The 14,085-nt window shown below is 45.4% G+C and overlaps 1 protein-coding gene across 2 annotated transcripts in view; it reads right to left on the reverse strand.

Moving 5' to 3' along the window:
• The window catches only part of PRMT8 (protein arginine methyltransferase 8), an 85,787-nt gene that overhangs the window by 34,272 nt on the left and 37,430 nt on the right, over positions 1-14,085 (reverse strand). For both annotated transcript variants that reach the window (XM_082421118.1, XM_082421117.1), the window contains 2 exons: positions 4,817-4,972; positions 2,604-2,667 (listed from right to left, as the gene is read on the reverse strand). In XM_082421118.1, the coding sequence (XP_082277244.1) occupies positions 2,604-2,667; positions 4,817-4,972 (220 nt within the window). The remainder of the gene's footprint in view (positions 1-2,603; positions 2,668-4,816; positions 4,973-14,085) is intronic.

Raw genomic sequence — 14,085 nt, forward strand, 5'->3', positions numbered from 1 at the left:
CCGTATTTCTCAGAGTTGGGGGAGGGAGGTCAGATGAAAACACGAGGACGCCAGGCTCCATCTCCCTTGTAGAGAAAGAATTGGCCGGTTTTTTTCTCCATCTTTAGTAGGCAAGTCGAGGGGTACCCTCTCTGTCCCTTCTGCCCAGGTCAAGGACTTTCTCAACGAGTGTGCAGAGACATCTTGCTCCCCCGAACCAAGGGAGACTGGAGGCCAAGCCGGAGGTCGGGGCGGGGGGATGTGAGCCACGTTTTCCCCAACCCAGGCTGGAAGGACGCCTGGACTCTGCCCACGGCCCCCTCCACGCTGCCCCTTCCCCGCTATCACTTGCCCACCACCGCCCCTCACTCCCTCATTCCCTCCTCCCCCAGCTTAGACTCCATGGTCCATTACTGAGATCAACCACTGGCTCCTCCCTCCCTCCCTCCCTCCACTGTGGCCCCAGCGGCGCCCAGATCCAGCTGGCCCTCCCCTCCGCTCCGACCGGAGCCGCTGAAAGTGGTCGGGAGCAACCACACACCAGGGAGGACGGGGCCCCTGCAGGTCTGTGCCCAGCCATCTCCAGCGGGCGCTGACCCTCCCCCGCACCAGCCCTCCCTCCCTCCCTCTGCAAGGCCATCCCATCACTTCTCATCTCCCTCCAAAACCCTCACACCCTCCCCTCCCCGTCTCCCGCGCCAACGACGGCCTCTTTCTTCCTTGAGAAAATGGAAGCAACAAATCCAGCAGCCCTCCAGCTTCCCTCCAGCAGCCCACCTCCATCGGACCCACACGCCCCACGTCCCCTCTGTAACTGTGGCTACGCTGTCCCTTCTCCAAGAAGACCCACTCCTCCACTGTGCTCTGGATCCCACCCCCTCTTACCTTCTCAAAGTCCTTGCTTCTGAATTTACTTTTTCCCAAATCTGCAATTTTTTCTGTCTATCTACAGGACAGTGGGATCGTACACATGTTTTCATATCTCCTATCCTTAAAAACCAACTCCCTTCCTTGGCCTCATCTCTCCCTGTCGCTACAGTTCCGTTTTCCTGTTACCCCATCACAGCAAAAGGAGTTATTTATAGCCCTTCCTTCACAGTCTCTCCTTAACCAACTTTACCTGGACTTCCATCCCCACCCTCCCCAGTCTGCGCCTGTTAAGAACCCCAATATCCTCCATGGTCACAATCATTCAACGGTCACGTCTCTGTTCTTATCTTACTGGATCCCTTGGCATCCTCCTCCTTTATTTCTTTTTCCTGAAGGTCCATTGACCTCACTGACTGTATCTTCTCTGCCTCTTGCTGGCCTCTTCTCCTCTGCTTGACCTTCAAATGTTGAAATGCGCTGGAGCTCCATCTTTGGCCCATTTCTCTCCTGTAGCTCTACACTATCCTTGAGGGAACTTGTTCTGGGGCTTTAAATAACATCAATACGCTGGAGACCCCCAACCACAGAGCCTGACCCTCCCTGCAACTCCAGATTCACTCTACACGTCCACCTGCATCTCCCCAGGGATCTCAAACCTGACCCATGCCAAGGAGAACCCTTGATTTCTTCCTCCTCCTGTCACTCAACATTCCACCATCCACTCTTACTCAAGGCAAAAAGCCAGCCCTGCTCCTGTCTTGTTTCTCTTGCCCCAGGCAGTCCGTCAGCGGGTCCTCTGGCCTCTATTTCCCAGCATCGCCCAAGAGGTCACTTCTTCCCACCTCCACGGCTGCCACCCTGGCCACACCACAGGCCTAACCTCCCCCCGGGGCTATGAAATAGTCTCTACCTGCACTCTGATGCCTACAGCCTATCCCAACCCATTCACCATAGAGAATGCGCCTCCCTTGCTTACAATCCTTCAAAAAGTCTTCATCATCCTTAGGAAAAAAGTCCAACCTTGTTTTCCTAGTTTATAAACGCTGCGTGATCTGGCCCCGCTCAGCACAGGGCCTGGGGACTAAATCTCATCCCTCTGACTGATGGGAGATACAGAAATTCTTCTGATCGGGGACCCTCGCGGGGGTGCGTGTGTTCAAGACGGGTCCCAGAGGGAGGGGCCAGGGATGTCACGAACACGTGGGAAAGGAGTGAGGAGAAGAAAGGAAGGGAACGTACACGTCTTTATACTCAGACTCCAGCTGCAAGGAGGTCCCGCTCCCAAGGGCAACCTACTTGCCAAGACAGCCCCATCAGCAGCAGGGCCTGTGGCGTGAGAGGACCGCAGTTCTCCAAAGGAAGAGCCTGGGGTCTGGGGGGGGATGCCACGAGGTGGGTGTCAGGAGAGGTAGGGCTAGGGTTCGTGGAGAGGGAAGAGGTGGAGGAATGGCTGCCATTTTGCAAAACTCAACAGATGCCTGCAGCTGGGGCCAGGCAGAGGGCTTGGAAATGAAGGATTTAGCCTCAGGCTGGGCTCACTGGAGGCTGAGCTGGGACAGACGTGCCCTTGGCTGACCTGGCAGGGATTGGGACCCTCAGAGCCCCGTGGGCACAGTCCTGCTAACAGGGCCTCGGCTGGCCTCCACGTTTCCAAGGCCAAGCGCTCTTAGGTCAGTCTCTGCCACCCGGACAAGAAAGTACAAGCCCCCTCAGCCCCTTCCATCCACGGGAAAGCACGCAGAGGTAAGTCTTACTGTTGTCCAAGTGGTTGGCCTTAATGATCTTCTCTGAGTAGTCAGAAATACTGGAGCATTCAATCTGGAAAGGACACAGAGCAAAGGAGCAAGAATCACCGTATGTCCAGGGCCAGTTTAACAGATGGAGGGGCAGAGGTCTGGAGGGGTGCGGTGACCTGCCCACAGCTGCACGGCTGCTTCGTGGCAGATGAAAACCTAACCCGCAGCCCTCCCGACGCACGGGCCAGTGGCTCTTCTGCTGGTCCGCCTTTGCCCCACGATGGAGGGCCCAGTCTCTGAGCTGGGAGATCTGGGAGGGGCTGGCAGGCCTCACTCTCCTGGCGCAGTCACTGCCCTCCCGGGAGAGGAGGTGGGAGGCAGAGACCCCCAGAGTGGCTGTGAGCCTCCCTGAGGTCATCCGCCCACCCCCAGCCCTCCCTGGTTAAACGGCACGGTCCACAAGAAGGACCATCTGAAAATGGCAAGTCAGGGCCTCAGGGCACCTTAAGATCCTTCCCCACCCCATGGGCAGACGCCTGTTAACTCTCATTCCTTCCGCAGTCTCCACCTTTGAAAGAATTGGTTCTTTTGAATCTAGAAGCCTTTCCAGGCTCCCCAAATCTCCTAAGCAAAGGGCCAAGGTATTTGAGAGATTCGCTGACCATCCGCTGAGAGCAGGACCTTGTGGGAACAGCAGACCAAGCCCCAGCCTGAGGGTAGGAGGTCTGGGCCAGGCGGGGAGGCCAGGTTGCTGGCAACAGAGGGACAGCTGCCAAGACCTACGGCTGGAGCCCCGCACCTGGAAGAGAAGGACGGGCAGCCCTGCCTTGCCCGGCTCAGCCCTGGGCTCCCGTCCGATCCCGGAGCTGAGCTGGGGCCTCAGAGACACCCTGGGAGGGAGGGTGGGGCGTTACAGGGGGTGCACGTCCTGCCCTGAGGCTCTGTGAGCGCCTTGGAAGGGGAGTCAGTCCCTTGGCCAGAAGCCCCCATCCTGCAGGGGAGGCCCTGTGAAGGAAGGAAGGCTGGCCGGTGGGGAGGGGCAGTACCGTGAAGAGTGCAGGACTTGACCTTGGGCGTCCGGGCTGGCCCCGTACCCTCAACACGCACCTCAGGTGAGTACATCATAGCTTTCCCAGTCAAGGCTACAACAGAGGTGTCTTGAGACAGCTCAGGTGTCCCAGAGACGCCCTCCAGCCAAGGCCCCGGTACCTTCCGGGTCAGGCATGGAGGGGGATGCCGTTCCTGCCAGGGGCTTAGGGACAGGCACTGATGGGGGACACGGGGACTTGGAGGGCTCTAGTCAACCGGGAGCCAGGGGGCCTCAGGGCAGGCTGCAGGATGACCGAGCTAACGAAGCCCCACTGAAAGCTCCCCGCCGCCTCTGCGCTGGGCTGTCCTGTGCACGTGCTGTGTGTTTGACTGACTGCAGTGTGCCTTGAATTTTGATCAAGATGAATTCCCATTTTCCAGCCCTAGACCCACTGCATTTTTCAGATGTCAGTCGGAAGCTCAGAGCTCTTGTTTTTCAGTTTCTTCCCAGCTCCGGACCCTCCCAGCCCCCCGTCCTCAGGCTGTGTGCAGCTGCATTGTGGGAGCCTTCCCAGAAGGTCCACCAGCACCACCTCTAGCTGGAGAGGCGGCAGTAGCCAGAACAGCAGAATTAAATCTACCAACTTGCCTTTAAAGAACAGAGAAAGAAGACCGTCTTGTTATCACCTAGGGCCCCAACTATACTAATAAATACTGAGCATTTGACTTAACGCCGGGTGCCATTCTAAGCACTTGGTTTACGTATTAAAATCACTCACTCCTCATAGTCACCCTGTGGGCAAGGTACTGTAATTATGCCCATTTTATAGATGGGGAAACCGAGGTACAGAAGAGAAGTGAATTGTCCAGATCACACTTCTCGGGAGTGGAAGAGTGGAGATTCCAACCAGAGCTCTCAGGTGTAGCCACCTTGCCCCGCCACCACAGCCCACAGTAGGGCTAAAGACTCTAAGGTAATGATGACACCAAAATGGTTTCAGAAAAGTCAAAAGTCCTCCACAAATGTCAGCTATTCCAGGACAAGGCCAGGAGCAATGCCCAGGTGACAGGGAGCCAGGGAGCTTGCCCACCTCCTGAGAGCTATGTCTGACTTCCTCCTGGAGGGTGTGACCCCAGCAAGGAGGGGGACCTGGAAGGGCCAGCGCCCCCGCAGAGGCCAGTGGAGGGAGTGGCATGCTCACCCCGAACACCTTCTTGGCCCCTGCTTTGGCAGCAAACATGGAGAGGATCCCAGTGCCACTCCCCACGTCCAGCACGACCTTGTCCTTGAACACGTGCTTGTTGTGATACATGGAATTCCGGTAAGTGAGCGTCCGCACCTCGTCCTTCAGCATCTCCTGTATGGAAGGAAAGGTAGAGCTGATGTATTCAGGGCACCTGGGCGCACACCTGCCAGGTCATGGGCCCAGGGCTGTCCCGACAAATTCCTCAGGGACCTCAGTTCTGTCATGAGGCAGAGCCACGGAAGAGTACAGCTGCGCCAGGGGCTCCCTGCATCAGTACACACCACGCCCTAAAACTCTGCCCCTTACAAGGCGAAAGATCGCCTTGTACCATTAAAGGAGAAACTCACGTCCAGACCTGGGAAAGCTCCAACTTATCAAAAACCCAAAGAAAGGAGCGATACAAACACAGCATGAGAGATTTAAGTTAGACCTGAAGCAGAACTTTCTGCCATCATGAGAGAATTGTCGTGAAACAGATTATTAAAAGAGGCTGTGTGTGTGTGTACTTTTTCTATTTGCTTGTTTTTAAGAATAGAAAACATGTTTTTTTATCCACTATTATTTAAGTGCTTTGTAATAAGAGAGGAACTAGATTACCCTTTACTACTGTCTCCAACCCAAGGAGAACATGATTTATCTGTGTATGGTGGTGAGACAGGGATCTTCGTCCATTAAAGGTATCAGCCAAGGGCTTCCCTGGTGGCACAGTGGTTGAGAATCTGCCTGCTAATGCAGGGGACACGGGTTCGAGCCCTGGCCTGGGAAGATCCCACATGCCGCGGAGCAACTAGGCCCGTGAGCCACAACTACTGAGCCTGCGCATCTGGAGCCTGTGCTCCGCAACGGGAGAGGCCGTGACAGTGAGAGGCCCGCGCACCGCAATGAAGAGTGGCCCCCCCTTGCCGCAACTAGAGAAAGCCCTCGCACAGAAACGAAGACCCGACACAGTCAAAAATAAATATAAAAATAAATAAATAAATAGAACTTATAAAAAAAAAAAAGATATCAGCCAACACTCTGACTAATCAATAGTATTGGGATTTTTAGTACAATTTTTAATGTAACTTGCATACAATAAAAAGCACAGATTTTAAATATATGGCTAACCGTACACTTGTGTAACCACCACCATAATCAAGACATAGAACATTTCCATCATTCCAGACCTTTCATGCCCATGTGCAGGTAATCCTCTCCCCCATTCCAGACAACCAAAGATCTAATTTCTGTCTCAAAGATTCCTTCTGCCAGTTCCAGAATTTCATATAAACGGAATCATACAGTATGTACACTTTTGTGTCCAACTTCTCCTTCTCAAAATTTCTGAGATTTCATTCATTTTATTGCATGTAACCAAGGTTGCTGTTGTTGTTGACTAGTATTCCACTGTATGAACATATCACATGTTCACATCCATTCACGTGATGATGGATATTTGGATTGCTGTGAATAAAGCTGTTACGAACATTCTTGTTTAAGTAGTTTTGAGAATACAGACATCCCCGACTTACAGTGGTTTTTCATGAGATATTCAATACTTCATTATAAAGTAGGCTTTGTGTTAGATGATTTTGCCCAAGTGTAGGCTGATGTAAGTGTTCTGAGCACACTTAAGGTAGGCGAGGCTTAGCTGTGATGCTCAGTAGGTCAGGTGTATTTAATGCATTTTCAACTTAACATATTTTCAACTTACGATGGGTTTATGAGGGCGTAACCCCACTGTAAGTTGAGGAAGATTTGTATATCTTTTCATTTCTCTTGGGTAAACACCTAGAAGTGGGTTTGCTGGGTCTTAGGGGAGGTGTTTAATTTCATCAGAAATTGCCAAATAGTTTTACAAAATAGTTGTCTTTTTATGATCCAGAGTTCAAGTTTCTTCATATGCTGGCCACTTAGTCTTATTAATTTTTTAACATTTCAGTCATTCTAATGGATATGCACTGCTACTGCACTGCAACTTTAATTTCATTTCCCTGATGGCTATTGATGCAGATAATTTTTTCATGATTTTATTGACTATTCATATATATCTTTTGTAAATTATCTGTTTTGTCCTTTTTTTTTCTTTTGAGCTATTTATCTTTTCCTTATTGAATTGTAGGAGTTTCTATATTCTGGAAGCAAATTCTTTGTTAGATATACATGTTATGAATATCTTCTCCCAATCCGTGATTTGCCTTTTCATTTTCTCAATCTTGTCTTTTGAAATGTAGTTTTTAATTTTGATAAAGACCAGTATTTTGGTTTTTTTCTTTTATGATTAGAATTTTGTCTGTCCTGCCTAATCTTTGCCTACCCCAAGGTCACAAAGATATCCTCCTATGTTTTCTTCTAGAAGTTTTATAGTTGTACCTTTTAGTTTTAGGTCTTTGATTCACATCAAATTAATTTTTATATATGGTATAAGGATATATGTATATACATATGTATATGGTATAAGGTGTGTGAGTTCATTTTTTTCATACAAATAGATGGTTCAAGCACCATTTGCTGAATAGACTATCATTTTCCCCACTGAATTAACTTGCCACCTTTGTCAGAAAACCAATTGACTATATATGGGTGGCCTTTTTGATCTGTTCCATTAATATATCAATTTAACTGTCATTTAACTACTGTAGCTTTGTATTAACTTTGAAACAAAGTACTGTATGTAAATCCTCCAACTTAGTTCTCTTTTTACAAGATGATTTTGGCTTTTCTGCATCCTTTGCATTTCCATACACATTTTAGAACCAACTTGTTAATTCATACAGAACAGCCTCCTGGAGTTGATTGGAATTGCATTGAATCTATAGATCTATTTGGGGAGAATTAACCCCTTAGCAATACTGAGTCTTACAACCCAAAACACTAAAATAGCTCTCCCTTTAGTTAGGTTTTGTTTAATTTCTCTCTGCAATGTTTTATAGATTTCAGTATAGAGGCCTTGTATTTCTTTCATTAGATTTATTCTTAACTATCTTATTTTATGATACCTTATAGTATTGTAAAAGATATGTTTAAAATTTCATTTTCCAATTGTTTTATGTTAGTATATACCTTGACCTTATATGTTGCAGCCCTGCTCACTTCACATATTAATTCTAGTAGGATTTATCTGTAGATTCCTTTTTTTCTCTTTTCTTTCTTTTCTGGCCACACTTCATGGCTTGAGGCATCTTAGTTCCCCAACCTGGGATTGAACCCGGGGCCTCGGCAGTGAAAGTGCCGGGTCCCAACCACTGGACCACCAGGGAATTCCCTAGATTCCTTTATTTTTCTTTGTTAAAAATATTATCACTTGTGAATGAAGACAACTTTATTTCTTTTTTTCCTACTTTATATGTTTTTTATTTCTTGTTCTTTCTTCTTGCTTTATTGCACTTGCAAAGGTTACCATGCAGTAAAACGCTGAACAGAACACACACCCCCTTCTTTTGTTCCAATGATATATAAATATCACCATTGAGTATGATTTTGGCTGTGAGCTTTCCATAAATGTCTTTTATCAGATTGGAAAAGTTTTCTTGTATTTCTAATTTGCTGAGAACTTTTTATCATGAATTGGTGTTGAATTCTGTCACATGATTTTTATACATTTCTTGAAATTGTATATGACTTTTCTCCTTTGTTCTTTAATATGTTGAACTCCATAGATTGGTTTCATTAAACCAACATTTTGTCATGACGTATTATCCTTTATAATATTGCTTGATTTTATTTATACACATTTTGTTGCAGATTTTTGTATCTATATTTGTGAGGGACATTGACCTGTAATTTTCTGTTACCTTCTCTGGCAAAGTTCTGCTGGGTTCATCACACAAATTAGGAAGTGTTCTCTCCTCATTTATTTTCTGAAAAAGTTAGCATGAGATTGATATTTTTCTTCAATGTCTAATAAAATTCACCAGTAAAACCATCTGGGTCTGGAGTTCTTTTTGCGGGAAAATTTTAAATTATGAATTTCATCTATTTAATAGAGTGCTATTTTAGTTTTCTATGCATACTTACATCAGGTTTAACAAGGTATATTTCCAAGGAATTTATCCATTTCGGTTGAGTTGTCAAATTTATGGGTATAACGTTGTCATAATATTCTCTAGTCACCTGTTAAATGTCTATATGATCTGTAATGATGTCCTTGCCTTCATTTATGATATTATAATTTTTGTTTTTTCTTTCTTGATCAGTCTAGCTAAATGTTATCAAATTAATTAGTCTTTTCAAAGTCAACTTTTGGCTTTGTTGGTTTTCTCTAATGTTTGATTTCTACTTCATTGATTTCTGCTCTCATCTTTATTATTTCCTTCCTTCAACTTAGGCTTTATTTGCTCTTCTTTCTCTACCTTTGTAAGGTGGAAGCTCTGATCATTAGTTTTGTACATTTCTTTTTGTCTAATGGAAGCACTTAAAGTTATAAATTTCCGGGGCTTCCCTGATGGCGCAGTGGTTAAGAATCCGCCTGCCAATGCAGGGGACACGGGTTCAAGCCCTGGTCCGGGAAGATCCTACATGCCGCGAAGCAACTAGGCCCGTGCACCACAACTACTGAGCCTATGCTCTAGAGCCAGCAAGCCACAACTACTGAGCCCACTCGCCACAACTACTGAAGCCCGCGTGCTAGAGCCCATGCTCTGCAACAAGAAAAGCCACTGCAATGAGAAGCCCGCACACCACAATGAAGAGTAGCCCCCACTCGCTGCAACTAGAGAAAGCCCGCACGTAGCAACGAAGACCCAATGCAGCCAAAAATAAATAAATAAATAAGTAAATAAAATTTTTTTTAAAAGCTATAAATTTCCCTCTAAAGATTGCTTTAACTGCATTCCACAAAGTCTCATATGTTGTATGTCTTAGTCACTTCAGTTGCTATAACAAATTACCATAGAGTGGGTGACTTAAACATTTATGCCTCACAGTTCTGGAGAATGGGAAGTCCAAGATCAAGGTGCCAGCAGATCCAGTGTCTGGTGAGGACTTACTTCCCGGTTTGCCTTCTCCTTGTATCCTCACATGATGGAAAGCAGACCGAGGAAGCAAGGCCTCTTATAAGGGCATTAATGCCATTCACGAAGCCTCCACCCTCATGACCTCATTACCTCCCCAAAGCCTCACCTTCTAACACCATCACATGGGGAGTTAGGATTTCAACACATGAGTTTTGGGGGGGGGAGAGGGACACACAAACATCAGATCCATAGCACTGTGCTTTCACTATCATTCAGTTGAGAATATTTTCTAATTTCTCTTGTGATTTCTTCTCTGACCCTGTTCTCAGTTGCTGCCTAATTTCCAAATATTTGGAGATTTTCTAGATAATTTACTGTTTACTGGTTTCTAAATTAATTCCATTATGACCAAAAAGCATACCCTACCTGATTTCAGTCTTTTGAAACTTAATTGAGATGTGTTTATGGGCCAGCATATGATCTATCTTAGTGAATGTTTCAATGTGCACTTAAAAAGAATGTATATTCTGTACTCTGGGGATGCAATGTTGTATAAATACCTACTATGTTGGGTTGTTTGATGGTGTTGTTCAGATTTTCTACATCCTTACTGTTTTTTGTGTGTGTATCTGTTCTATCAATTACCAAGAAAGAAGTGTTCAAAAATCTTCAACAGTGGGATGTATTTTTCTCCCTCTAGCTCTGGAGATGTTGCTTCATGTTTTTGAAGCTCTGTGCACACATGTGTAATCAGTCACCTTACCAGGTGGAGCTATATTTCCCAGAATTGTCTTTCTACTATATCTCCAGTCAAGGTGGTTCATGAGGGAGATTCCCACGAGATTCAGAAGATACAAAGGAAGCAGGAAGCATTTTGCAGTTCACATTTGTCACTGCTGATGGGTTGATCCACCTTGTTGGCATGAAGCAGCAGCTGGGCTTACAATTGCTCTACCTTTGCCTTCAGCTTCTCTGACTCCTGAGGCAGGTGTGTGTGTGTTTAGTTCCAAGGTGGAACACTCCAGGCTCTATAGGATATGCTCCCCACCAAGGTCAAAGGCAATAGAATGGATGTGTGTTTCAGCCCGTCCTCATAGGGTTCAAGTTTGTGCGTATGAGTTGTAGCTACTCCTGATCTCCCCTTATTTTGCATTCATAGTCCTTTCCCTGTCCTTCAAGCTTCAGCATCAGACATGGAGACCTTACACAATTGCATGAGCCAATTCCCTGCAATCCTGAACTGAATTTATACATATGCTTCCATGGTTGAGCCCTGACCGATACAAAATTTCGTACCAAGAATAGCTCCTAAGGAGCAGAATCTAAGAATGGGTTCTCTGAATTGGTTCTGAGTTTTCTGGAATTGGTTTTCTGATCTGATTAGATTTAAAGGCACTAAGAAATCTATTGCCATTGGTGAAGAGGGCACTGGTGAAATGGCAAAAGAGTTACTCAAATTTTAGCCTTAGACACCAGTGACAAAGTTCCTACAGAAGACAAGACTCCGGATGACCAAGTATTTGCTACCTTAGAACATTTTAGTCAAAGTAAGGAACGTAATGGGGTGGATTTGTTGGTTGGTTGCTGCTAATTGTGCTAGAAAACTTAGAAAAAGAAAATGATGAGCTCAGGGATTTAAATTCCCAGTTCAAGGTCTTCATATAGCACCTGAAAACTTCTATGACTTCTGGGGGAAAAAAAGAAAAGAAAAGAAAAGGAAGAAAATAAAAGAATGGAACAAAAACCTTATTTTCTTGCAGGGTCAAGATTTCTGAAAACCAAAGCCAAAGTCTAATCCTGCCTGAATTACAACACAAATTGAATTCCCATCCTTGCAAGGCCTCTTTTGTTAAAGTTGAGTCATCTGTTGGGAAAGAATGGGGTCCTGAAAATTGGAACGGGAACATACAGGCAGATTCTGATGAAGCTGGGACCTCAAGTCCCTAAGTTACCATCTTCTCTGCCAGTAGAAACACCTTCTACCCCTGCCCAAGAAAGTTTGTTTTCCTTTTCCTGAAGATTCGTACTGGTGTCCTTTGAGGTAGTTGCTTGCCAGGTAATGTTAATACTCCTCAGGACCCATCCCCACCAACCCTATAACTGGATTTGACTCCACGCAGACCCCGAAGAACAAGGCACAAAGAGTGACCCACGAGGAGGTGTGATACACACCAAAAGAACTGCATGATACTTCTAACATATAGATTAAAATATAGGGAATAGATGTGGGTATGTATAGTAAAGGTGAGTGATCAAGATGGAGGGAACATAAAGTTGGATTGAGCCAAGTCTATTGACATAGGTCCACTAAGCAAAGACTGTGGATTCACTGTTTTACCTCCAGGGGCTTGGAATGCCTCTAACAGTTGGTATGGTTGATTGACTGAAACATGGACCAAAAGTTAGTCTACACTAAATGAAGTGGAAATGCCAGAACTTCCTTGATCTGCTGAAGAGGAAGGTATCCAAAGACTTCAGGAGACTGGAATGTTAAAACGCATCTGTCACATGAGACTCGCTCACCAACGCCAGAGAACAGACCTCTAACCACAGCTGTGAGGAAGATGTTTATGAGGGAAGTCCAGTAGCCTTGAAGAGCTCTGTGTGCCCTTCTCTACAGATCAGAGATTACACTGGGAACTGAGATTCCTAATTGCCATGGGAACAATATCCAACTAGGATCCTGGGGTATCGGGGGCCAAACTGTAGTGTGTAATCGCCAAAGATGAGGTGGGCATGGTTACTGTAAAGGATAGGAGAGCCAAAGCAGTATTCAGGATAATGTGGCTCACCAAGACCTATGGCCAGTTCATTAAAGTACCTCTAGAAAATAAACAGTGGAAAACACACTAAATTCTTACTTGATCTGTTTAAGCAGAAAAGTTATAGGTCTCGTGAATGGAAGTCACGCTTGAATCACCAAAAGAGGGAGTCATGGCCCCTCAGTGGATTCCCAGACTTGAGCCAATTTACAGACGTAGGAGCCCTTAAATGAAGGGGAGGCCATGTCACATGAGGAGAAACCCTGTTATGTTGACAGAAATGTGTACTGTTAATCTTTCTCCAAGTCTTCCCCAAGATGACCTGCAGGCATTTGCTAGCATGTGTGCATTGGAGAAAGGAAAATAAACAGATTTTTGAGGATTACTGGACACTGGCTCTGAACTATTGGAACATTAGCTCCATGAGATCCATTAATCCAGGAGACTAATTCCAGGAAACCCACATCTGCATCCAATTTGCCGATTTGGCCTGTGCAGAAGAGAGATGGAGCTTGGAGAATGGCTACAGATCATCATAAATGTAATCAGGTGGTGACTACAGTTGCAGAGATTGTTTCAGATGTGGATTCATTGTTTGAGCAAATCAATCCAGAGAGTTGCTGGGGGTTTTGTTTTTGGGGTTTTTTTAAAATCAATTTTAGACATTTATCCATCTATATTTCTTCAAACATTTTTTTTCTGTCCCATTCTTTCTCTTCTCCTCTGGAATTCCAATTACTCACATGTTTTACCACTTAATTCTGTCCCAAAAGTCACTGAGGCTCTGTTCACTTGTCAATTTTTTTCTCTCTATTCTTCAGTTTCAATGATTTCTCTTTCCCTGTCCTCGTGGTCATAGATAGTTTCTTCTCTGTATCCTATCTGTTATTAATCCCATCCAGCGAATATTTGGTTTAGCTATTGTATTTTTCGGTTGTAGGATTTCAATTTCACCTAATGTATCCATCTCCTCCTGGAAATTTTTTAAAATCGTATTTATTATAGTTATTTACAAATTTTTATTTAATCATTCCAACAGCTGGGCTGTCTATAGATCTCTTTCTATTGATGATTCTTCTCTTGACTATGAACCAAATTCTCTTGTTTCTTCACAGGTCTAATCATTTTTATTTTATGCCATAGATGGTGTCTAAGGATCAATAGTACCTGAAGTTAGTTTGTTGTTGTTGTTTTTCCAGGAGGGAATAGCCTTTCTTTTGTTAGGCAGCTAGAATGATGGGCTGGTCAGTTCAATCCAATCGGGGATTGAGCAGGTTTAGGAGTTGAGTAGGATTGGGATGCGGGACTTTAATTCCTGTAACAGGGCCTGGGGCCCCACAGGGGCTAAAAACATTTGTGTTTGCTTTTCAGCCCAGCACTACCTCCTGTGTTGCCCCAAGGCTTATATCTTTGGTCATATTAGAAACTGAATAAGGTGAGGGTTTGGTTAAATTGAGTTCATGTCTGATTCTTAACTACTTCGAAAGTGAGCTCTAGCCTCTCTCTCCAGAAGCTCTCTGGAACGAAA

Source organism: Balaenoptera physalus (assembly GCF_965194825.1).
Source record: "Balaenoptera physalus genome assembly, chromosome: 13".
Classification (NCBI taxonomy): Eukaryota; Metazoa; Chordata; class Mammalia; order Artiodactyla; family Balaenopteridae; genus Balaenoptera; species Balaenoptera physalus.